General features: G+C 40.8%; 2 protein-coding genes across 2 annotated transcripts in view; one reads left to right on the top strand and one right to left on the bottom strand.

Moving 5' to 3' along the window:
- Positions 1-113: 113 nt before the first annotated feature.
- On the top strand, positions 114-17,881 carry rtn1a (reticulon 1a). The gene is made up of 5 exons (XM_041971246.1): positions 114-500; positions 8,045-8,776; positions 9,399-10,082; positions 17,435-17,643; positions 17,731-17,881. The coding sequence occupies exons 1-4, from the start codon at positions 287-289 to the stop codon at positions 17,626-17,628; spliced, it is 1,824 nt and encodes a 607-aa protein (XP_041827180.1). The 5' UTR covers positions 114-286; the 3' UTR covers positions 17,629-17,643; positions 17,731-17,881.
- A 2,162-nt stretch (positions 17,882-20,043) lies between these two features.
- Positions 20,044-26,197, bottom strand: part of tdrd9 (tudor domain containing 9) — a 29,261-nt gene continuing 23,107 nt past the window's right edge. The window contains exons 25-35 of the mRNA XM_041971245.1: positions 25,868-26,083; positions 25,490-25,579; positions 25,138-25,395; positions 24,775-24,942; positions 24,106-24,176; positions 23,923-24,032; positions 23,682-23,778; positions 23,357-23,495; positions 20,568-20,686; positions 20,409-20,481; positions 20,044-20,294 (exon numbers count right to left, since the gene is read on the bottom strand). Of these exons, the coding sequence (XP_041827179.1) occupies positions 20,196-20,294; positions 20,409-20,481; positions 20,568-20,686; positions 23,357-23,495; positions 23,682-23,778; positions 23,923-24,032; positions 24,106-24,176; positions 24,775-24,942; positions 25,138-25,395; positions 25,490-25,579; positions 25,868-26,083 (1,440 nt within the window). The 3' untranslated portion in view covers positions 20,044-20,195. The remainder of the gene's footprint in view (positions 20,295-20,408; positions 20,482-20,567; positions 20,687-23,356; positions 23,496-23,681; positions 23,779-23,922; positions 24,033-24,105; positions 24,177-24,774; positions 24,943-25,137; positions 25,396-25,489; positions 25,580-25,867; positions 26,084-26,197) is intronic.

Raw genomic sequence — 26,197 nt, 5'->3', positions numbered from 1 at the left:
CATATTTATCTAAAATAAAGTGCCAACGGAGTCTCACGGACTCCATGACGTCAGCGTTGGCTCGCTGAACTAAAACAATCAACCTCACTCCCTGTTCCCAAACCGACCGCACCGCCTCATCCGTGGCGCCTAAAACCAGACGCACAACTAATAGAAGCCTGCCAGGAGCTGCACAGTTGTGTTTTTCTCTGTCGTCCATCGCAACGCTCTTTTACCGCTCCGCTGTACGGTAAACAAGAAGAAGCTTAGCAGCTACTGTGTCGTCTGTCCGACAACAGGAACAAGCATGTCTGCTCAGCCCGGTGAGGAGCTAAGCTCGGAAGGGAAGTGGTTTGGGGATGACTATGGGAGGAACGGCCTGTTTGGGAGCACACCGACCCGGTTCGAGGAGTTTCGTGAGGAATTTAAGCCGAAAGGCGGCGACGCGACAAGCGACCTGGATCATCCTTTCCAGGACGACGGGAAAAGGCCTTCCGTTGCTATGGAAACTGCATCTACAGGTAAAACTCAATCTTATCTAAACTTAAATCGTATTATTCACCGCCGTCTTTTATTGATATCACATTAAGCCTCATTATAGCAAATATTAACAACACAACACGTCTGTATTATGGTGGCAATACAGCGCGCGAGACGCAGTCAATTTGTCATAGATTACGACGGCCTGCTTATCTGTCCGCACGGCGAGTCAAAACTTCTGGGGTTGAAAAACACACAAAAACAAGCTGCACGGAGGAACTTTCACATGCTTATAGTAAATCAGCGGCCATAACAGCTATGCCCAATTAAATAATGACATGTCCAAAGAAATTCAGTCAAACTCATCCTTTGATAGACATAAAACACCATTTATAGCCCTCTGGTTTTTCCACTTGCCTGCGCAGGTCTCACTGTAGTTTGATGTGAGTCTATGGATGAGATGCAGCAGGACTTACCACACAGCCTGTTGAACTTCTTTAAACATTTACTATTATATAACAGACCTCACATAAAAGCTGAAGCTTACTATTTGTAATATACCTGCAGTTTCATAAGGTGAAACAAGATAAATAGATTACAGACCTAAAGCCCTAGATTGTAAAGGGACAGAGTATTTAAAAAAAAAGCTTAATCCCCATTATATCATCAGAGCAGGAGACTCCATCAAAGTATTTTATTCATTTTTTTCACTGAAGTAAAAAATCAGATGCATGATGGAACCTTAGACCATGTTAATGATATTGTTATATGATCAGCTGAAGGCATGTTTTTGTGTAAGATAATGCCGATCTCAGTTCTAAGTCCCTCACCCCCTTCACCACAGCTCATGCTGCTATTTTTAATCCTGAAGTAGCATGGCTCACCATGCGCTTGGCGTGCAAAACTAGAGCCCTGCACTTTTATTCACGAATTCACTGAAAAATTCATGAGATTTTGCTTTAAAAAAAGGATGCTGTCCAATTTCCTCTCTTGGCTGCTCAGACCCTTTCTCAGCATGCTGTTGCTGATCCAAGACAGGCAAGAAAACATCTATTTTCTGTCAAGTGCTACTTAAGTAATTATGATCTGGCCAGCTTTACTCACTGAAAAAGTAAAGAAAGCATGTACTCTACTTTTATAACAGTCTGCTGAAGGAGCTGTGTAGGCGGTAATAGACAAACACACAGACTTTGTTTTAGTTACTGAAAGAGATCAAAATAGTCTGATATTGCTGTGACTTCCACAGAGCAGAGTCATGCCCATACAAGTGAAATAATTCACTCTGTCACGTATGTTCTTGGTGGGAACACTCCAGATCTCATCCTACAGTATTTAGCAGGGCAGAGTGGACACTTCTTTCTCAAGCAGATATATTGTAGTCTCCTCTGATCTTTGTCAAAAACATCCAATAGTTCCACTAGTCTTCACACTGCATTACTGAAGCATAATCATAGAATATATTACAGATATATATTTTTTTAACTAAAGCAAGAAAATAAGTGTAGCTCTTAATCAGAATAAGATGTGAAACGGTATCCCTTTAAGAAGTCTGTAATTGCCTCTAGGTAATTGATCCATACTCATCCTAAATCTTGTTCACAACAGTAATCTACCCTCAGACCATGTGCTGATTTCAGCCGTATTAAATTACTCCAGGACAGAACCTATCCCAGATCTCTGACACTGCACGGTAGTTCAGTGTCTTTTATATTTTATTTTCCCATCATATGTCAGTCATAAGAGGCATGGGATAGACAGATGCAGAAGAAAGTGCTGCATCATGACCAGGTGTGCTGTGAAAACATTCCAGTCGAGTTAGCAGACGGCTAATAGCCTCACTACTTGCTCTGTCATACGGCAGAAAAAAAGCGCACATTGCAGATGGAGAGATTGCACATTAGCATCCCTTTCTTCATCAGGCTCTCTATAACCTTTACAAGTGCATTTTATTAGTCTCATTATTATTTCTTGGCAAAGTGCATCAGCTGTGAGAAATCTTCTCCTACAATTTAGTGTCTGATTGATGGATTAGGCACAAATCTTTTTCTGTTCCACCAGTGACAAGGATGAGACAGTGCACCGGATGTCTGTCTGGGTTCATATCTTTTAGATGGAGAAAGCACTTAGTGGACTCTGCCGGACTGCATAAGCCAGCACGATGCATTTGTGCCTTTAGCTGATGAGAGCTGAGCTCCTGTTCCCAGGGGGGGGCAAGCAGCGTAGGGTCTTTTCAGACTAGATGAAAAAGATACAAAATAATACATGGCAGGGAGAAGAGGGGAGGGCAGCTTAATGGTAAGAGAGGCAAGGTTGTGATAAAAAGGCTGATAGTTCAAATGGCCAGGCTGCTGGGAAATACTTTGCACTACAACAAGCTGCATTTTCTTTAAAGACATCTTTAATATGGTTCCTTTCTCTGACAGCAATGAAGCTCCAATGCCTCTGCGTCTATGTACAGGGCTTGTGCTGTTTTGGTTTGAATAAGCTGCCCAGAACAATACATAGTGTAGCGCAACCCTGCTCTCATCATATCAATAAGTCATGATTTCTAATGTCTTTTTAATCCCATGTGTTCATCCAGAAAACAATTAATAGTTAACATCTGAAACATGATGCTTTGTTTACGCCCAGCCCTTTGAAATGAGGTCTCAGAGTAATCCCTGAACAAGACTAGTGCAAAACTCCTCGTGGGATTATAGCTACTATCAGCAAAAAATGTGTAGGTCATTCAGACCTGTTTGCATGCCTTTTGTCTCTATACACTCTTCAATGTCTTGGCTGTAAAATTAAAGTGAATTTGTATTTCAAAGTCATGCTTTTTGACAGCTTTGTCCCAAAGCAGACAACTTTCAAACACTTAGTCTGAGTCCTCCCACACCCCCCTCTATTCATCCATTAAGTTCTATCCAAGCCAAGAGAAGTACAATCAATACTGTATAAAAAAAGGTACTGATCGTACTGTGGGCTAAGATTATCTTTTATTCAAATTGTGTCCACTTTAGTCATCTTTGACAAAGGATGCTTGACAAACAGCATTTGTCCTGTGTGGCCTCAGGCAATTTTTAAAGAATAGTGAATACACCAATTTATTTTACAGTAATTGTATGTGCCTATTGTTTTGGATCAATGGAGCAGACCACCTGAATCTCACATCATAGCTGTTTTTCTATCGACCTCTGGTGGTAGTTTTGTTCTACCTCAGTAAAGGCAGCCTTTGTGTTCCTTACTTTCTTCCACTTTACTAGCGTTAAAGGCGAACAATTAGTTACTGGTTTTCATGTAATTGCACAGCCACAGATATTGTAATCAATACTATGTATTATTAACAAGAACATCATAATAAAAGCTTTTAAGACCATAGCCATTAAGATGTGACAAACAAGAAACTTCAGTCTAGAAATCAAAAATCATCCTTTAGTAGTCCTTGAGAGTTTACAAACCCATAAGAATTTTATGTCTTCCCATATAAAAGACCTTCTCACCTAAGTACTTAAAGCAGATAAAGAGAATCCAATCCAGCCACATTTTATTCAGAAAATGATCCAATATTACTCATTTGGAAGTGACAGAGTGAAAGAATATGAACTTTAGCTTTTTTTTATTATGTTGTGGACTCATTGTGTAACTATAACAGCAACTTAAGAGTTTCAGTAAATATTTCTGGAGATCAGGAATTTTATCTCTTTCTTACATCAAAACAGCCTAATTCTTGGTTTGTTGTTGGGTTTTTCTTACATTTACTGCTTGCCTCATGTTCCTCCTCAACACATTATTTGCCATTCCAAAATAAAAACTGTTCCTCTTTAACTATTCTTTACTAGAATAGCTTGTTTGCTTAGGATTGCTGACACACTACATGACCTACTTTCTTTTCTGATTTAGTTCTCAGACATAATTTATGACCTGATATTAATTTTTAAAGAATTTAATATAATAATCTAGAATTCATTGTTCCATAATTCAGTCAAACTGGACCAAACCATGGCACTACCACCACCATGTTTCACAGACCTTTTTTTTCTCCAGCAATTCATAAATAGGACGTATAAAGAAATAGAACAATTTGAATTTAAAATAAGTTATTAAATGTTGCTCTCATTCGTCCATAAAACAATTTCTTAGCATCCCTTTGCTTGGAGGAAGTCCATGTGATCTTTATCAAACAGTAGGCAGGCAGATATGCTCATTTTGATGAGAAATTCTTCTTCCTTCTTGTCCCACCGTGCAAAATAAATAATTGACAAAATCAGTGTTATTGCTAGTGTCATATTAATTATTTAGAATGCAGTTTGTATAATCATTTATATAAACTTATATATTTGCATTTTTCATTAGAAAGGAATGTGTAGTTTATAATAGTGGACAACAACTAAATATAAAAATAATGTAATACAGATAAAATAAATGGATTTTTAGTTTTCAGGACCTTAAGGTCAAACATTTTGTCAAGCTCCACACATGTTAAGTTTGATGTGCATCTTACAGTAACACATATACAAAACCTCCAGACAACATCAGTGCCCTAAATTATTGAGCGACTGTATATTATTTACAGTCAAAGGCACAGATGGCTTTGAAATAAGAGCACAGTAAGAGTGGATTGATTTCCACAAGGTCATGCTGTGAAAGCGAACTCCTGAAAGATAACACCATAGTGGATAGAGCTGTGGATAGAACAATGGAGTTGTTACTGAGCCAGAGTCACAGATGCTACAAGGAAAAGCTGAAATATGGCTGGGTTTTGTGGGAACCAGCAACATCCCTTCAGTCCCCAAGCTGAACTCCTGGTTGGAATATGTAGGGCAACATAATGTGTCCAGACGTTTTTGGCAAAATTAAACTTCTTATTGAAAATGCCCAGGCACATTTAAAGTACCTATCTATTATTCATGATAAATGTTAGTTTATTCATTTTATCTCATTTTTAATAACACTACCGAGTTTTTCAAAGTGAAAAGACCTTCTGTGCAAGCTGCTCAGTAAGCCTTTATTGTATTATTTTTGCAACCAATGCCCTTCTTATATCATCCGGACTCCCTGGTTTTGTCAGTTTCCTGATAATTAGGAACTATGCCATGGCATGGCACAGATTGTCAGCCTCTATTAGTTTCAGAGTTGCACTGGCTGCACGAAGGACAACAAAAGGACTCCAACCCCTCACCCCCCTGCACAGCACATCTACCAGGACCTTTTTTTATTTTTATTTATCTGCCCCATCCTTTCACTGGCATGAATATGTTGTGTGACCACAGTGAGCGGAGAAATCCTCTGTTGTCATACCCAATCGGCATCCAACTGCAGTGAAGCAATTGTTTCAGCCTCGTGGGGTTTTCCAGTGTATGGGTGCGATGTCATATCAGCAGATTCAAAATGCCCCCCATCTCTAACAAGTTTGTCAAGCAGAAGCTCAGAGTGGCTGCTCTCCTGCTCGCTAATGACATGCATGCAGCCTCTTAACTGCTGCAGATGCCTTATGCAACTGCTGGTATGTTTAGGATGTTGTAACATTTAAGAGTTGGATGAGGAGAGATTGGTGTTGCCCATGGTCAAACGGATTACAAGCAGTGACCAGAGATCGCCTTTCTTCTTCTTCGCACAGCATTTGTTTATGCGGAGAATTGATGTGTTTTGTGATTATGATTGTGTTGCCAGGGTGATGACTGGTGGAACCTATATATTCCATGGTAGTATATTAAGAGGATTATATTGGTTAGCTTAGGCCAGGGGTGTCCAAAGTCTGTTTTCAAGGGTCGTAGTCCTGCAGGTTTTCATTTTTTTTTTCTTGCTCCAACACACCTGACTTAAATTAAATGGCCCCAACAGGTTACGAAGTTCTGCAAAACAACTCATTAATTTGAGTAAGGTGTGTTGGTGCAGAGAAAGATCAGGATTGTGGACCTTGAAGACCAGAACTAGACAACCCTCACTTACACAGTACATTAAGGAATTCATATCAGTGTTTATGTATAGTTTACAACTGCTTTAGATGTTGATCTGTTAGATATGTAAGTCTGTATAATGCAAAATAACCTGGAGCTTAAACACGTCTTGGCCTGCCTTGCTTTTCTTCTTCATTTTATCACGCCTCTCCTCGTATCCCTGCTTGGGAGTGTAGTGTTTACGCCTCAGTACTGCGGTATGATGTATTGTTAATGACGGAGGAAGCCGCTATTGAAAGGACAGCAGAAGGGAGGGTGGTGGGGCTTTTTAGAGGAAGCAGAAGGAGGAACGGGACGTCCTGACCTGTTGGGTCTTCTGTCAGTCAGTCTGCATTCTCCAAAGCTAACCCTGAGGCTGCAGTTTTAACTCTTTCCCCCTTATCCAGTCCAGCAGCTGGACACAGTCTATTTATAGCAGCAACCGCTGCCCTGGAGAAGCAGGGCTAGAGAGCAGGAGGAGCTTAGTTCGTGGATGTATAAACTCTGATTTGTAAACAGCTCAACAGAATCTGTTAACATAATCTGTTGTGTAGTGTATGTTTTTGTGTGGGTACTGTGATTATTGGAGTTGATTGTATTTTCATATTTGTACTGGAAGCATGCCTACTTTTGATAGCGTTTGACATGAAATTATATTGTTTTTTAAATTATTATTTTAAACTTAATGCGTACAAATTAATAAAAGATACAGGGAGGAAAACAGATTTAGAAATATAAGACTGATTTAAAATACACCTTGTTTGTCACATCACAACTAAAGTTAATTGGCAGGTTGGTAATAGACTTGAAACTTTCAGAAGTAAAGATGGGCATGGTCTCGCTGTTTGGGTATACAGTTTATAGTTATAATATTCAGAGAGTTTGGATAAATGATTTGTTTTCTATTGATTGACTGATTTTCATATCCTCAGGTGTCAGTCCATTAAAAAAAAATCTACTTTTTAAGGGGAAATCACTTTTGAAAAGTGGCTGGATAGCTCAGTTGGCAGGGCATCCGTCTCCCTTGTGGGAGACTTGAGTTTTAAAAGCACAGGGGACATATTACAATGGGGCAAATATTAACACCTAACTAATAATTAACACCAAACTAATCTTGTCTGTTGTAAGCTGATGATTCAAAATATGAAAATATTTTTTCAAATAATGGATGCTATGTCTGAACATCAAAGGAGGTGATGGGAGCCATTTAACTTCTTGTCAGCACACCACTTAAAAAGCCAACCTCACTGTCACTACATTCTGTTTGGGAAGATGCAGGATTTGTGATTACAGGGCTGAAATGAGACTACAGGCATCACTTTACTTGTGTGCTACAGAACAGACTTTGGTTGTGTCTCCTTACTTTTTTGGGGTGCCTGAACAATCCGCCATTGTCTCCTATTGGGTACAAGTACCCTCTGTGTCTGCAGCCTCGCCGATCTGCACAGCCAGACACCCAATTGGACTGTTCTGCTCTCACAGTGCCACAGTCTCTCTCCCTGGCAGCAGCACTGGCTGAAGCATAGCTTTGTTTAACTGGATGTTTTCATTAATCACACTGCTCAGAGACAGGCTGGTTTGATTCAACTGCGTAACACAGAGAGCTCTGCATTCTTCTTTATCTGTCGCCTGGCTTTCTCTGACTCTTTCTTTCTCTGTTTTTGTAGATGATCCCATGTCTGGCTTGTTCAGGAAGCCTATGAATGATGATGGTGATGTGTACACATCCCTGCTGTCCAATCAGAGTTTCACAACCGGCAGGGAAGCCTCATACCTGTCGGACGACCTAAAGCCCTCCAACAACTCCTCTGGCTCCTCTGTCTTGGACCACTTCTCAAGTGACACCTACAGCTTCAGCTCCAACACCAAAATGGCTTCCAAGCCAATGGATGACATGCCAAAGTCTCTGCTGGGCTCACACAAAACAGAATCCTACAACTACATGGATATCAGCCACGAGGAAGTGCACCAGTACCAGCACCAGGGGGCTCTGTCAAACAAGGCTGACAAAATATCAGCTGGTCATGACTTCCTGGATAGCTACATGGATAAAAATCTTGGAAAAGATGAGGATGATGAAGAGGAAGATGAAAATCTAGGTCCAGCACTTGGCTCTCATTCTTTCCCTTATGTTGAAGAGCCATCCGATGAGGAGCTGACGGACTACCGCTCCTACCGAAACCTGGGTGGCACACCACAGACAGCCAGCCCAGTGAAGATCACTTTGACTGAGTCCCAGCCTCCACCTTCCAAGTCTGAGCTGCAGCAGCATCCCTCTCCAGTTAATGTGTCTGAGCGTGAGAACATCCTCAGTGTGGGCTTACAGGGGGTTCCCACTGTGACACTGTCAGAGCCGGAGGATGAAAGCCCTGCTTCCACTCCTAATGCGTCCCCAACACGTAAGCACATCAAATACACATAGACACTTGCCTCAGGTTTAAAAGATTATGGGCAATTTATACAAAAATCTCTCATAATATCATAAAATTTTATTATATCAGCATCAGTAAATTTTACCAGGCTGTCACGGAAGTTGTTGATTATGGAAAAGAGCACATGGTTGAGAAACTGAAGACTAATGTTTTAAGACATAACACTCCTCGTGGTTTGTTTAGTCTCTTTACCATTTAAAAGCACAAAAAATTTCTAAGTGTTGCTATTTAAACGAGCCAAAGATAGCCAATATAATGCTATTCTTGTTAGCATTTTTTTGGGGCATGCCTTAAGATTTGCAGAAAGTCAGGCTGTAAACTCTACAATTTATTAGTGACCACACAGTTAAAACCTGTGCTGGGGTTTTACATAGTTACCTAGAAAAACATGTAAGAGATATGCACTGTGTTGTACAACCTGGTCTCATTTTTGGTTGTAATGTTGGTGACTTTCTTAAGTAAACAATCATCCATTTAAATATAGCAAAAGTGACAGCTTTAACTTTACACAAGTTAAACTGGATTTGTAAAGTAACTCAACTGATTTGCAGTTTTTTTTTCTCCCCCTTCTCTATTTCTTTGTGGGCAGAGAAAGAATTCCCAACACGTGACATGTTCAAGTCTGAGGTGGGAAAGCCGACATTTACCAAAAGCAATCCAGGCAAAAAGCCCGGCAACAGGGAGCATGATGGCAGTAGTGCAGAGTCTGGAGACTCAGAGATCGAGCTAGTGTCTGAAGAGCCCCCCAAACCTAGTAGCAACCCGTTTGCTGAACCCCCTAAGAGCAAGGGAGCTTTCAGCCAGCCTAACAACCCGTTTGACAATCCTCCGGTTACCAAGGGTGGTTTTGGCCTTGTAGGCAGCTCTGCTCCACCCACAGCCTACAGCATACTGAGGGAGGAGAGAGAGGCAGAGCTTGACAGTGATCTCTTCATTGAGTCTGCATCTGAGGAAAGCCCAAAGAGAGAGCAGGGTGCGAGTGGCCCCAAACAGGGAGTCAGCCCTCACTCTCCATTGGTTTCCACTACCACCCCTCCTCGCAGTACAATTGAGGCAATGCCAGCTGAGCCTCTGATTCCAGAAAAGGCCAAGAACCCTGTGAAAACAGAGGAAGGTCCCAGCAAGCCTAAGCCCCCAACAGCCGCTGTACCTCCAGAGGTACGATCAGAAAAGGCCCACCAGGGTGACATGCACAAGATCACCAGTGAGGGCAAAGAAGACCAAGGAAAACCTGCTGTATCAATCTTTCTGGAGGGATTTGATAAACAAAAAGGTTAGTCCTGACTTTATTTCATTCATTCTTATTTAAAGTGTGTTAAATGTTATCAATCTGTATTCCTACCATTGATACAGTGGCTTCATCTTGGCATATGAACTTTACAGAAGTAAGTGGAAGCTTGTGAATCAGGGAGTGTTGCTAATGTTCCTTGATTTTCAAAAGACATTAGGAGTGTCTGTGGATTTGTATTTTAACTGGTGATAAAATAAAACTGGTGATAAAATAAAAAGAAAAATGGGATGTCCTTTTCTGAGTGGGTGTTTCTGTACCAGGAATGAGAGGAAAGTGCTTGTTTTCTCTCTACATTTGCTTCCACCTGGTGGCATATATGAGAAAAGGCAGTCAATAAAAGGATGCGTTTACTCCAATGAATGTCCATGCATGGTGTCTGACAATATAAAGCAGCACTGCCTAACCTGTAAATATTTTTAAACTCCAAATGTTTGTGCAAAGGCTCCTTTTGCATCTTGACAGCATCCGCATTCTTACATCACACTTATGATTAGATAAGTCAGGCATACCAGCTGCAGCGAGCAGTTAATGCTGTCTAAGCTGCACATTTTGATGTTGACATGGGTATTTTGACTTCTGTTGGCTCTTCATTTTGTCCTTGTAGACAGTGGGTTTACATAATCCTGTGATACTGAAAACTGGGGCACACTCCTACATGAAAGCTTCAAAGGCTTCTTTTTGCATTTGTTTTATCTGTGCGTCAAAGGAAATCACTCCTTTTTTTTTTTTTTTTTTTTTGTTCTTCTGGCTTCAAATCAAACATAGGTTTGCATGCATGTAGGGGTTTCTTTAAACATGCAGTGAGCTGTGTTGATTCATGTGAACAGTCACATTACTGAATTGTAAATTCACTGAATACTAGCTGAGTCGCCTTGTTTTGTTTACTCAGACAGTGAGAAGATTCTGGAAATGCTAAAAAGCAGGTCACGTGTATTTTTCTCCACCACCAGAGGGCGGAAGACACCTTTGTCTCTGCTGCTCTGTGGAAGACCAGAGGATATTTATGTCATCAGTCACTTCCACACCAGTTACCATAGCAACAGTGATGGGGGAGCATGTTCAGTCTGGTTCAGATGAACTAGCTTTTTTCTTTCCATATGGTTTGCTTGTTGGCATTGATGGCTGTCAGAGCTGCAGTGAGCAGAAGGTGTGAGGTGTGGCTGTCTGCAGGGGGGAGGACTGAGTGGACCTGGCTAACAGCTTTGAAAGGATAGAGGAAAATTATTTGAACAAAAACTATTCGCTCACACCTTAATGACTGAGCTGTTCTTTTAAAACTTGTAAGCATCTTACCTTGTTTTATTTCCAAAGCAATTTTCCTCTATTTGCATTCCAAATGTGTTCCAGGGAGGAAATCATAAAGCCCCAACACATCCTAAAGGCACTAAACTAGGAACACTGTGCTGAAATGAACAGTGTCTCTTGACATGAATTATTAAGAACAAGCACTTTGCCTCTTGAATTACCGTGAGCCATAGTGGAAACAGCTATTTAAATCTTAGCTACAGCCTTACATACTGTAATGTGCAAATAACAAAGAAACGAGCTGGATATTTGCCATGTTTTTCCTTAGCAACGTGGTATCAAGTCCTGCCATTTCAAGCTTTTAAAGAACATTGCATCCTGTTTTACGTGCAGCGTGACATCAGACTGAGAAATTACTTCTTTTACACATCAGAGATGTGGGTCTGTGTTGTGTTTATGGCACATTTCACTAACTGCATCGTTTAAAATATTTTGCCAACAAGCTACATGAGACACCTATTGTGGATTGCTAGAAACCATATGAGGATTGATCAGTAGGCTTTAGTTGTCTTGACAAAGTGTGCTGGATAACCCCATTCTTGCTTGTATCCCCCACGATTAACCAGGTCTGAGGCTCATGTTATTGTGAAAACCTTGCCCTTGGCAAGACGAAACCCCTTTGACCATGCACCACCCAATGCTTTTACCCCTGAGGCTCTTAATCGTTGCATGGATGGTTTGCTGCAGCAGAAACGGTAGTGTGATGTTTACAATTTGCCCCTCCACTCCTCCCTCCCCCAACACACCGACATACACGTACGCACTTTCCCTGCTCCTTCTGTTCTGGCGAGCCCGCTCCACAGCATCGGTCTTTGTGCTCGGCAAGCAGGCAGCACCTTGGAAACCTCTCCTCCCTCCCTCCCTTCCTCCCTCCCCCACGTCGTCTCAGCCTCTTTTCTGCATCCTTTTCCACCATTCATGCCTTTCTGGGATGAGTGAGTGAGTCGGTTTTACTGAAGAGGGAAACAAAGAAGAAAAGGAAAACCATAAAGAGAGACAGAACAGGGACCTAAATGAGCACCAGCATGCAGGCCACTGCAGACGTGACCAAGAAGGAGTGCTCTTGGAGCAGCTGGAAAGGCCAGGGTACTGATGTGTTTACTGTGATTTACTCAGCATTTGTCTGTGTTCTGCGGTGGTGAGAGATGGGCTGTTATTCTGGCTACTGGTATTGTTGAAATTATATTGCACTGCAAGGTGGTGATATCCTAGAGCATGTGTAGTGCTCCTTATTGCGTCGCTGCACATTTTCATATCCATTGTGTCGTAAGTGTTGAGAAATCACAGAAAAGTCCCTTTTTGCTGGGCCCCTTCTTTCATGTGGACACGCCCGTACAGGGCAGAGCCTTTCTGCCTGCTCTGATGTGGGTGTATACCTAAAAAGCAAAAATCGAAAGAGGAACAGGTGAGTGATGGAGCACACCGTTGTGTGTTGTCGGAAAATGAGTGTGCACACCAACATGGCTGGGTGCCATCTGTTTTGGGTGGCATGTGTATTACGGATGCCAGGGTTATAGACCAATGTGACTGTGTGCGTGCCATTGTTAGATACCCTCCCCATTGTGTAATATGTGGAAGGGAGCTGGATTTTATACATGGCGTATGCTTCTGGTTTTTGTTTAAACAAGGCAGTCAAAAGCCTATCTGGACGGGTGCTGACAGACTGTTCTCCATGGTAACCAGGGCGCACCCATCCTGATTACATCAACCCCTATCTCCTCTGCCCCCGTGGTACCTTGCAAAGGCTGTGCCATGTCAGGAACATCCTCTGCGTGTCTCTTTCATAGGACGAATGGCTCAGAAAACGGAACCATAGGATAGAGAAATGGCGCCTCTTTAGCCACACTGTTTGTGGTTTTATTAGTCTGTCATCCTCTTAGGTTTGACTAAGCAGGTCAGAATAATCTGTTCATTGTATCACAGCATGGATCATAACAGTATCTGATTGTGTTGTGTGAGCTTAGAGTTTTTGAGGACAAACCCATTTTGATGTTATTCTTGCTGAGTCATTATCCATTTGATAAGCTGATGTCTGAGACGTCAGCTAAACATGAAGTTCCTGATCTCTGATGAATTCGATCCACAGTAAATGATGAACGCCATCAAATTAAGTTAGTACAAGTTTCAAATCTTAATAATCTTATCTTAACTCATCTTAAAGCTGGAGGTTTTTTTTTTTTAAGTCATTCTCTATTGCAGTGCACGACTGACTCACTGCCACCAAACTCCGTCGGCCTCATCAAGCTGCACTGAATCCTAAAAGGAGACTCAAAATTAATCAATTCACATAATGTGCATTTAAACAGCTTATATTTACTTGTGCCAACATGTTCTCCACATTCAGATGAAAACTGTTGAGATAATATAAAAAAAAAAAAAAAAAAAAAAAAAGGAAACTGTTGAGATTCTCCCCACTGTGTGAACATAGTTAGCAGATAACGCTGTTAAAGCATTACCGTTTTCACATTTAAAATTTAGACCTCTTGCTGAGATGTTTTAGTGTTTTTGGACAACTTTCAAACTGTCATTTTTGAAAGATTTTTCTGCTTGTTATGAAACTGAGTTTTTGCTTTGTAAATCACAAAGGAATGCACAGATTTGAGAAAAATAAGATGCTTAGCTTCCAGTTATCTAATTGCTGATAATTTGGGTCCAACAATTCAAACACTATATAAAGCGTGAGAGTGCAGTCAAGCTTTAAATTAACACAATAGATGATTGGAGCTGTTCATCATCCTTTTAGTTGATTTGTTTTCTCACTATTTTTTTCTGCTCTTCTGCTCAAACTTTCTGCCTCCTGTTTAAGGAGCCAAGCACAGCAACACTAGTGAGTTTAATACATTGTAAACTATTTCTTTGATAATAATTCCAACTTCGGTCACAGTGGTCCAGAAACTGTCCTGATTCACAGCTGTGAAAGGACTGTTGGCAGCAGAACTGTCCTTGTGTGTTTTCTCTCAGTCTTTCTGATAGCTTGTTTGAGGCCAAAAGGATGTCTTTGGTGATTTAATTAGGTCAGGCTAAACTAGTTCCACTACAGAAAAGGGGGATGGGAAATTATATTATTGTCAATGGTGTTAATCGTTTGCTCCGTTTTTTTTGCTCAGTGTGTGTGTGTGTGTGTGTTGGTTATTCAATTCAAAAACTCAGTGCAAAGGGAGGTAAGCGCTCTTACCATTTCTCTGCACTGATTCAACATCCTATATTCAGTGTTGTGTCAGTTATCTAAGTCTTGTAGGCTCAAAAACTCAACAGGACACTTGTTCTATTGAGTTTTTTCCCCCATATCAAAAGTTACAGGCTCTCCACATTCATTGTATTCCTTCACCTCTTGAAAACCAACACACAGTTTGTGTTTCTTCTTTTATAGTCTGATGTGACATATCTGCTAGCACATAACTATTTTTAAGATAAATAAGCACTTCATTGACTAATTTTTCTAATACTGATGAACACTGCAACAAAGACTTTTCTTATGGGATTGCCTTAGGTCTTAATAGGGTAATATGAACATTAGATTAAGTTCTGGAACAAATATAGGCTTATCTACAGAAGTGAAACAATCATCCAAAGGTTATCTAGTTTAAACTAATTAACATTATTGTACAAATTAGATTTAATTCAGTCAGACATTTTGCTTGTAATATGACTCAACTATCAGTTAACATTCTTTAAACTTTTTACATACTTCTGTTCATAGCTGACTCTTGTCACACACAGGTCTGTTGTGAAACCTGCTATTGTTCTTTTTGTCGCCACAATAAAGGGAGTGGCTGTATTATGTGGCATGGTGTTGTAGACGCACACGATGAGCTTCTGATTCCCCAGATTCAGAGCACAATGAATCTCTCTTTTCCACAAAGGAGCCCTCTTCTCCTCCCTCCCTTTCAGCCCCTCCCTTCCTGACCTCTCTCCATCTCTCAGTAAGCAGTGAGAGAAAATGGAACATGGTAACTATGGTAACTGCATCAGGCAGGTGCTTAGCAGATCCATGGCCACCAAAGCATTTTTTATAGAGCGCTGGTTAGTCTGCCATTTTTTTTTTAGCAACCAAAGCCAAGTGATGCAAGTTTCCCAGTTTTTGTGTGCTGGCTTTTGTTTTAGCTGGTGCCCCAGCTCTGATTGCATTGAGTCAAAGGGGCTGAGCTGAGCTCAGAGGGTGTATGTGTACAGGATTGCACTACAGTCTTTGGCAACCACACCCCCTACTTGTCCCCACCCTCCTCAGTCCCTCTGCTTGGGCGAATACTGATTTGCTGGTGTGGCTTTGGCTCCTCCTCTCCCGTAAAGGGGGGGGACTTCCCCTTCAGTGCTCTCCTTTCTGTCCGTGGATAAAGCAGCTGCCTCTTTCCCTGTTCAGCCATGGGAGCCGCAAGGTTAGTACAAGCCTCTACTGCAGCTAAAGCCTTTTCAGTCTGTGCCAGCACATCACAAGTAACTGTTGCCTGTCAATACGTCTCCCTTGAAGTGCTGCTTTTGTGTTGTTGATGTGTTACCCTGGCTGTCTCTTGCTACCATCTGCCTGTCTGTGTGTGTGTGTTTGAGAGAGCAATTTTTATTTAAATCAGTAGCCACATGGCGTTTGTCAGTGTTTGTTAGCAATGGCGTCTATAGGAGTGATCCATGTGGCAGCTTTGGCACATGGATGCTGTTGCTGAATGGCAGAGTCCTTTGAAGTGATAGTGGTAGGGTGGCTGATTGGGGTTGCAGGTGAGAAACAGGTTTATACTGGTGCTATGTGACAGTGCGGGGACAGTTACTGTGAGGTGGGTGAATAATCACAACATGATTGTTCTTTGACCATCCAGGTCCAGCCTAGCCCTTTCAGGGCATCCACAGATGCCTTTTAGTGGAGTTTTAAAGATGGCCCGTCATCACTATGCTGCTCACAGCTCTATAGCTAAAATTAGAGCAGGCAAGCAGGCCAGCTAGGAGGAAGAGTAAGACACCCAAGAGGACCTCAGCGGCAATACTCTCCTTTTCACTAGTACAAAACTTTACTCTCTATGTGACATTAAAGATTACTTGGTGTTGATTCGAGAAGATGCAATCTAAAACATAGTTGTATTGGTAGGCCTTGCTGTGGTTGTGGGGAGGCAAGCTGGTTCAGCAGAGGTTGAAACAGGCAGCTGACAGTTCTCATGGAAACAGGCCTGTGCTTCCAGCTGACACAGATGACTTGCTAGAGGAGGACCATGTCGACCACTGAAGCTGTAATGGTACACTGGGCTAATCCTCAGTTATCACTTCTATTTCATTTCTGCAAGTGGCTTTGAATTACAAGCCTCGCCACCCAAAGAAGGCTGTGAGAATAACAGTGTAGCTAGATGTCTATGTGTTAGCACGTCCAGCGTTGTAGTCCAGACAGTTTTTCTCGTTTGAGTGATAACACATGACAGGAATCCTGCTGTGTCAATGCATTAATGAGGTTAGTGAATGCTTTGTCATCCCGCATTGCTGGTCAGACAAGCCTGCCTGGCCAGGTCACTTTTGAGCCATTAATTTGTGAACTGCTGATAATGCAGCTATATTTGCTGCTGCTTTCACAGAGCTATAGGTCCAATCATTAATTCTGCACTGTGAGCAGGCGATGCAGGTGTACCCTCAGTGTAATGTAAACATGTATGTTTGTATATGTATGAGACCAGACCAGGTGCTCTTAACAGTAAGAACATAGAAAAAGCCCAAAATAGTTACAACATCATTAAAATACATGTTCAACAAGTTACTCTATTTTGGATGTAAAGATAATCGAAAGATAGTACCTTCATCCTCTGACAGCTCCATAGCTCACTCAAACCTAATGAAAAGCTGGGTTAGGAAGCTGGGTTAAAACAGGATCCCGTGACAGCCGCAGTTCCCTGGAGGCACTGGGGCTGTCAAGAGCTTCCAGGTAATTTGACCCTAAATGTGTGATGTGTAGTGCACAGCAGCTTAATGACTTTAAAAATGACTACATGATACAAAGTCAGAGCCCAGGTAATGGTAGTTATGGGTTCTAACTCCCTTTTTCTCTGTTTCCTTCTCAGCAATTGACCTCCTCTACTGGAGAAATGTGAAGCAATCAGGTGCAGTGTTCAGCAGCGTTCTTCTGCTCCTTTTCTCCCTGACCCAGTTTAGTGTGGTCAGTGTTGGAGCCCTACTTGGCCCTGGCAGCCCTTTCAGCCACCATCAGTTTCAGGATCTACAAGTCTGTGCTGCAGGCTGTGCAGAAGACAGATGAAGGGCATCCGTTCAAGTGAGTGAAGTGTATAGAATTAATTTAAAGGTCTGTAAGACAGAGATTCAAGCATCTCTTACCTATGTAACATTGTTTATGTTTCAGAGCGTACCTGGGAAATGGATAATTGCTCTCTTTCTCAGGGATCAGTATTAGCAAATACGCTGACAAAATCCTGCTGGTACTCCAACACCTACATGAAGGTAGAGCTCCGCAGGCTGTTTCTTTGTACAAGATCTGGTCGACTCCTTTGAAGGTTTGCCTCATATTTAAAAACAATGTTTGCCTTTTTAGCACTTCTGGGATGAAATATTAGCCTTAACAGCACACCGTGCTTATTTCAGTTTGCAGTTGCTGATGTGTTCATGTCCCCTGACCTACGTGGGGGCACTCTTCAATGGCCTTGGACACTGTCCATTTTAGGTGAGGTTTGTCTTCGGCTTAATTCATCTTATGATTTGACTTCTAAATTATATACAGCTTTCATCCCCCGCTGACTCACACACGCTCCAGCGTTTCCCTTCACTGTTGAAGAGATTGTCATATCTTCATTACATGCCAAAGTAAAAATAATACAGCCTCTCTTTTCTCACAATGTAACTTTTTGCATTGGACTTGTTGACTGGACTGTACACTTTCTGATTACTTTTCCAGTTTACCTTAGATAAGACGGGTGGATGGTGTGTGCTAGGGCCCTGCTGTCACAAACCTGTTCTGATTAAACATGTTCTAGTTTTAGGTCAAAATAGCTCATCAACTATGACTCTCTCTGCCTCTACAGCTGTGGGTCCCATGTTTCACCATGCCTTGTGGTCTATGAAGAAACATCAGGTAGGAACTTAAAAGCTTCACCAATAACACAAGTAAACCCTAGTTTGGAAAACAGTGCAGGACTTATTGGCCTTTTCTTTTCAGGCACAGATTGATCAGTATGTGGGATTAATACGGACCCACGTCAACTCTGTGGTGGGGAAGTAAGTATCACCTTTTAATCTATCAAATTTAAAATGAACATTTAACTAGTTGTTTAGAAAACACTCACAAGCAATGCAACCATGAGCTTGTAATTTTAGTTCTGAACTGCAACAAGAGCATGAGCATATATCCCAGCTAGTCGGTGTTCCTCCTGAATGGATTAGAACCACCAAAATTTTATCTACGTTCATGTTGTGTTCAGAGTGTCGGTCCTTCAGTGTGTTTCTCTCTGCCCAGGATCCAAGCTAAGATTCCTGGGGCCAAGCGGAAGGAGGAGTAAACCTGTCCGAGTCACCGCAAAGCTGACAGTCCAGCTCAGACTCAGGCTCCACTGCTGACGAGCCTGATCGTCATCTGTGGAGCGTTGTGCTATGTCATCATGGTGTTCTCTAAAAGCATCACTGGAGAAGCCTTCACCCTGTCTTTAGCAGTCTAAACACTAACACAGTTAACGTATGTTCATAATCCTGTTTTTAGGTAGACAAGTACACAACTCAAAGACAAAAAAAGAAAGACTTTTGTGTTGCCTTATTATAAGTGCATGAAGTCAAGCCTTGGGTAAATAATATTTGATCTATTTTGTGCCATTAAAAAAAAAAACACGCTACACTTTCGCTTTGCAGTGCTTGCCACAAATTGTACGGTTTAGCACAAAGGCTGAATTGCCCACAGATGGGCTGCTGCCCAATGTTAAATACTGCTTCATGTTTCTGACTTAGCAGATGGAGCTTCTCAGTAAATGTCAATATATATAAAAATGATGATTTCCTTTTGGTTGTTTCCATAGCACAATAATACTTTACAATATTTGTCTTAGATTGTGGTAATTGTAGGGTTTTGCTTCTGTATAGCCATAAGGATCAATACACACACTCATGTTTAGGTACTGTTGTACAACTACTATGACGACAAGGAGTATCTGGTGATATTTAGCTTGTTTGAATAACTGTCCAACTTTGTACTATGTTCAACTATACTACGTAGTTCTTTAGACCCTGGACTCTAACTATTTGCACTTACAGTATGTATTTAATTACAAGAATAACAAAAATAAATGTACCTTGATGTAACATCTCCCCAGTCACCACCTTACTGACGAGTTCACATTCATAGGATGACCTAAAGTTGTTTAAGATTCATTTCTGTATGACAAAGCTGCTAAGTTTGAAGTGATAACACTTTGGATGAGAGACTTGGAATGGTGAGCTATAAATATAAGCCAATGCATTCTGCCACTGACACAAGTCTCATAGTAGCCTGCATGTGTGTCGGTGCTGTGGTGACAAATTTAACTTGACTCTAGGGTCAAAATGAGTATGTTTGAAGAAGACTGTCTGACTCTTCTGTTGCAGATAACTATTTTTAATGGCCCACAGCTGAAGCACTTAAAACAAAACAAAGACCAGTTGTATCTCAGACTTGACTAGCTGCTGCATTAAGAACTCTTCTGGTAAACACTAACAGAAATGTGCAGCTCAAAGCTACTGTCCCATTTAAACTTAAATATACTCTGAAAACTTGTTAAGCAGAAGTCAAAGTAACTGCTCTTACTACATTAGTACCAGCTCAACACTACTGCCATGAGTATAGTCTTTTTAACTGTTGAGCAGAATGATGGGATGTAGCTGGAAGAGAACACCTCTGGTTTTTCCATTTCCTGGCTCTGCGATGTCCATCTTCAGAGAAGGATCAACCTGCACATCCAAGTTGTATTTTAAAACGTTCAGAAGTAAACTGTCAATATAGATCTGATGATCATATGAAAAGTTCTCTAGATTACTTGAAGAATGCATGAAACTTTACCCTACCTGGTACCACTTTCCAGATTTTTCATAGTACACTGGAGTAATCTCTTCCCTTGGGGGGGACCGGCTGAACAGTCTGCATCACAAAACTTGTGTTATTATTCTAATTTACATCATTTGAAAACTGGCTTTTCACACACTTCTGTGGTTCATGTGTGCGACCTGATGAGGCGGTCCCGACAGTTGTCCTGCTGGCGAGCGATCTTGTCGGGTCCTAGATGCAGGGTGCTACTGGGCCCATCGCACAACAACTGATTTATGGCCACTCGCAAAGCATTAATCTAAAAATTGAAAGAAGACCAAATCTACTATTATTAAATGAAAGAGTGTTAAATTATGTAAAATCATTAGTTGTTGGCATAAGTAACAAAAAGGCCGACACTATTAATAATCAGCTCATCACTTATAATGGAGGTGTAACATCATATGAGGTTTAAAGCCATTACTACAGTTTTATAGTTTTGGAAAACTTTTGTTTAAAAAAGAGAAAAGGGGGGGAAACCAGGGGTCTGTCCTACAAAGCAGAATTAGGTTCAACTTCAGATTTTCAGTGACACAGATTGCTCAAATTTTTCCAAATGTCCCATAACCAGGACAGGTTGTACTTTGTTGGTAAAAGGTCAAGTAAAGGATAATGCCCGACGACGTGGCCATTATCATAAATTAATGGACGCTGCGGAAGCGTGAACCGTCCGGCGTAAACCTGCAGCTCAGTCAGCTGCAGTTATGTTACGTGACACAAACATTTCAGAGGGTGGGTGCAGCTCTTACAGCTTGTGTGTGTCCAGAGGATGATGCAAAATTTTGTTTCAAACAGTCAAAGTCCACAAATAGTTTCCTACATCGTCAGGCTGCTCTGATCTGGCATGTCTGCTGCCCAGCGTCTGAGTTTCTGCTGCCACGGTTACCAACTACCGTTTAGTCAGTGCAGTTATTTACAGCAATAAGTCTATTTGACCGGAACTTCTTTTATAGGTGTCAATTATCGCTTTTTAATGGACACTCTCCGGCCAATGAGAATGGAGTATTCACCCAGACCATGGCATAACATATATTAAAGCACCACTTCCTGGGGTGGTGGTGGTGATAATAATAATAATAATAATAATAATAATAATAATAATAATAATAATAATAACTAGAAGAACTCAGAGAATGCAGACCTCCACCAAGTCACAGAGTCACTCACCTGAGGAAAAACCCCAAAAGGCTCAACAGCGCACTCAATACCCGCTATGTTTGAATCTTCTGAATCACCAGATCCAGAATATCAACATGATCTGGGTCAAACAATATCGGATTATAACATCTACCCTGATGACATCTTGTAATTTTTTTTTCCAATGATTATGGGCATTACCTGATCATTTAGAAACTCTAATGGCAAAATTATCTCCCTATGGTAAAGAATCCTAAACACAGCTGAAAACATAACAGAGAAAAATGAACAGAAGCAGAAGAATGAATGCAGAATAAGCTTTGGAATGTGGCAGACTCGGATGGGGGAGAATTGGTCAGCTCTTCTTACTACAATAGGACCAAGTTAGAACTAGACATCCTTGACAAGACGCAGAGGCAGTATTTATCTTTAGCTTCAACTAGAAGATCGCTGCAGTGATTCCATGGATTCCTCTACAAGAGCCACACTGATGCCAGAATGACCTGCCATGTGTTCATTATGGCACTCTAGACGTGCGATACAATAAATCAGTATCAGCTGATATCCTGCTCTCTGTTTGGTTACTTTAACAATAGATGTTTTTTTTCTCTCTATTTTCCCCTTAAAATAATTGAAAAAAAATAAAAATACATAAAAACAAATTAATTTTGTTAAAAGTTAGCTGATATGTGAATGTTTTAATTTAGTACGTATTTGACATTTTCTCTTTAAAAGTATGAGTCCAAAGTAATCCTGCAAGCTAATTAATTGATTGTTTATTTATTGAAGCTTTTCATTCATTATTCTGAATGATAACAAAGATTCAAAGGGGGAAAAAATTTGGACTTTGTCAGTGGTACTTTTATAATTTTAAATGCCACCTTTATGCGCATCGACAGGGTGTCAAAATGCTGGTGGTTCAAGGGGGTAAAAAAAAGATTCCTGGATCCCGGCGGTTGTCCGGATCAATCCCAAAATTTAATCACTTGTTCCTTGTTCTGTTTTACTGAAAATTTAATCAAAATCCGTCCAATACTTTTTGAGTTATGTTACTAACAGAAAGACGCTGCCTAAAACATAAAAGTCATTCTCTGACCTCTTGACTCTTCTCTTCCCTTATGCTCATACATTGTATGATCACACACATTACTATTACCAAATTGCATCACATGATACTGAAACATTCATATTAACATCTACCTTATAAAATGTGTAAAAACTAAGAATCCCTAACACTTAAATTACTTCCTGACTCTCGAGCCAGAATGACAAAAAAAATAGGCTTATTTTATTTATTTATTTGCAGAATGTATTTAAAACAGTCGGGATCAATCACACTGAAATATTCTCATGTTCATCAAAGAAACTTCTGCACTAAATTACTTTAATAAAAGATCAAATCAGAAATCTTCATATTTACTCATTCTTTAATGCTGTAACAATGATACACATTCCCACAATCAGCATTCCTATTCTTTCATTTTGTCAGTCTTCCCTACGGCTTTGGCTGCGGCAGCAGTGTTGCTCTTCAGTTTGCAATAACTATGTTTGTGACTGGTCCTCTGTTGCCAACTCAAATGGATGTGTGTGTGTTTAACATGAATGCACACATATCCAGAGATGAAGAATCTGGATTTATAACCTGTGTTGTACTACCACTGTGCAAGATTTCCATTGTCAGGGTAAGTTAAGCAAGATAGCCAGAAAATAAACTAGATATGCTGCACCTGCTTAGTACAGACCAGAACTTGGTCATTGAAAATACCAGTATGACTGCACTGGAAGATGTTACCTCAGTGATGTCTTCAACATCAAACTTGACGTCAAACGCCAGTTCAATGTCATGCTCAGTAAGGATGGCCTCTTGTGTCTGACTGTTAAAGCCTAAGCCACAAAGGGCACCTGTGTAGCATGTCCTCTCTTCATTGGTCCTAAATGAAACATAAATAAATGACTGTTTAAAAACAAAACAAAAAAATATAAACTGATAAAACACTAAAATCCCAAACAGCTAGGTAAATTGAAAAACCCAGGACTGGTTACAGACATTATTATTACAGACTATTACAGACAAAAGCTACACATTTAAGTGCAGCAGCATTGTGCATCTTACGAACCGCAACTCCATGATGGGGGTGAAAAGCATCGTCACAAGGGCAGGCAGTCCAGGGATGCCCGGCATGATGGAGGTATCTCGCAACAGTAAGCGTTCACCTGCAACAAAAAAACATGTCAAAAATAATTTTATATCTAATTTAAAACTGTTTTTTGAATGGTACAAATAATAGATATGTGTATATAGAACATAAAATGATGATTTAATGCAGTATAAGCTGTGAAACTGTATTAATCTGGTACCTGAAGAGTTGACTGACACATATCCAGCCACCAGCATCCTCTGATGTTTGTAATGAGGATTTTCATTCAGGGCCAAGAAGTTGATGCTGGCCTTATCTAGAAACACCGTCCTGCAGGAGGACATTCCATCAGCAAGGAGCAGGGGGGTTCACTATTATTTTGCTTAGTGAATATAACACTTACTTGTAGAAGGTCTTCTGGTTCAAGCTGTGGAAGTTAATTTTGTAAGGACTTGTTGGTCCATGCAGTTGAACCTGACATGTCAGAGGGAAGCAAGCAAAAGCAACCAGACATAGCACAACGCTTCCTCGCATTCTCTGATTATTGTCATTCAGAGATGTGGTCACTGGACCAGTAATCAGAATGAATGGGTATGCTTCTGAATAAACACAACGTATGAACTGAGCCACTGAAATGGCTCCACCTTCTGGACAAAGTCTCAACAACAGATACTACTCATAGTCAAACATCTAAATCTCAGACTGTGTTCATCCTTGTTGTAAATTTACATGTTAAACAGTTTTTTGTTTTTTTTTTGAAAAAAGAAAAGTGCCTGGAGTGCTGCTTGGGTGTAAAAAAATGGTGGTATTCCTCTGGTGCTCTTCAGTTATGGGATCCAGTAGAATTAATGAAAAGATTACTGAGGCACTCAAGAAGATGGAAGATAAAAAGCCTTTATTAACTCATGGCTAATCTATCAAAAAAATAAAAAAAATTTTTTAATAGATTAGCCATGAGTTAATAAAGTTTTTTTTTTTTTTTATATGATGCCAGATTCATAAAGATTATTGCATCTTGACGATTTCCTCTCTTACCACCAACATCGAGCATTTAGCTAGTACTGTCTCTTACCTTTGCTCTGGCATAGGACTGTGGGCTCTTGGAAAAGTATGCAAGCATACTGTCGACCAGTTCCTTCGCTTCTTTGTTGCGCTCTTTTAAAGAGCTGCTGCTAGAACTGGGGACATATGTTCCTTTCTCCATGTCCTTGTACAAAGACATCAGGGCTTCATGGTTTTGCTACAAGAAAACAAAAATAACCCTATTGTGACTCAGTTGTATTAATATAAATACAAAAACAACCAAAAACAATGCATATGTATACAATTAAAATGATAAGACTCAAAGGAATTTCTTCACTAAATTATCATGTTAGGGTTGATTTACACTGCTTAAAATCTGTTGTTGGACAACCGGAGCTGCTCACTGTCTTACCTTAGATTCAAAGTTCTCTTCTGCTTTAACAGCATGTCCCTCCTCCACCAATATGTCCAGCACACTGATCTTTGTTGACTCTGTGTTCATGAGCAGCTCTACTTGCATGACACCATAGAGGATGGAGTACAGAGACACGATCATTGACTGACCCTTCACCAGTGTGACGAAGCGGTTGCGGGCACGGCTGCTCCACTGGTTTCCTAGGATAATTGACTGGGCTGAAGGGCGCAGGTCAACAATTTGGAACTCCTGAGCCTGAAATCACAAGGAGAGCTTTGCGTGTTACCATTATTTCAAAGTTTGGATGCACAGCATTTCTGACAGATACTGTGAACAATAGTATTGCTACCTGGAAGGGCTGAGAGAGCAGGACAGATGGTAGGTCTCTCAAGCAGCTGCTGGGAACAACAGCCGTGTTCCCAAAGTCTAAAAAGAACACCTGCAACGACAGGAATCATATAGTGCTCAAACTCACTACAATACGTTAACTTGTGCAGCTTAGTGAGAGCTTGATGGATGGCAATGTCATGTGGCAAACTGCACAGAACAGGGGGAAAAAAGTAAATCAAACACAATTACAGACATAAAAACTTTCACGCTGATGCATTATCTGCATTGTCTAAAAAGCTACAAATAAAGAGGAAAGTTTTAGAAAAACATGAAAAATCAGCAGAAAAGTGAAGATGAGAGAAATCTCTGAGAATTGTAGTGTGCAAGTAATATTCACCTCCACGGAATTACCACGCATGTGCAGGATCTTGGCTCGGTAATACAAGTTCTGCTCAGTGGCCTCTGAATATGGAGCCAGACACAACAGGTTTGGGTAGAGTGACACAGTTACAGGACACAGTGTACGCATGTTAATCTCTGCTGTAAGATGGCGCTGCTTTTCCAGGCTAAGTTCATCTGCTGGGAAACCCCAGAAGTGACCCACTTCCACCACCTATATCACATAGTTTAAGAAAAAAAATCTAGTTCAATTAAATAGTCAGATGTAAAAAATATCAATCATGGTTTTTCAGCACTTTTTTAAATTTAGTTTTGCCAAAATGTTAAA

Source organism: Melanotaenia boesemani, chromosome 20 (assembly GCF_017639745.1).
Source record: "Melanotaenia boesemani isolate fMelBoe1 chromosome 20, fMelBoe1.pri, whole genome shotgun sequence".
Taxonomy (NCBI): domain Eukaryota; kingdom Metazoa; phylum Chordata; class Actinopteri; order Atheriniformes; family Melanotaeniidae; genus Melanotaenia; species Melanotaenia boesemani.
The sequence above is the reverse complement of the archived record's forward strand: the minus strand, read 5'-3'. Positions and strand labels throughout refer to the sequence as shown.

What these genes read in the sequence shown, in the direction of transcription:
- rtn1a (XM_041971246.1), top strand. Translation starts at nt 287, where the DNA reads ATGTCTGCTCAGCCCGGTGAGGAGCTAAGCTCGGAAGGGAAGTGGTTT. An exon ending in TATGGAAACTGCATCTACAG is followed by an intron (nt 501 to 8,044) that starts GTAAAACTCAAT and finishes CTGTTTTTGTAG; the next exon opens with ATGATCCCATGTCTGGCTTG. An exon ending in TCCTAATGCGTCCCCAACAC is followed by an intron (nt 8,777 to 9,398) that starts GTAAGCACATCA and finishes CTTTGTGGGCAG; the next exon opens with AGAAAGAATTCCCAACACGT.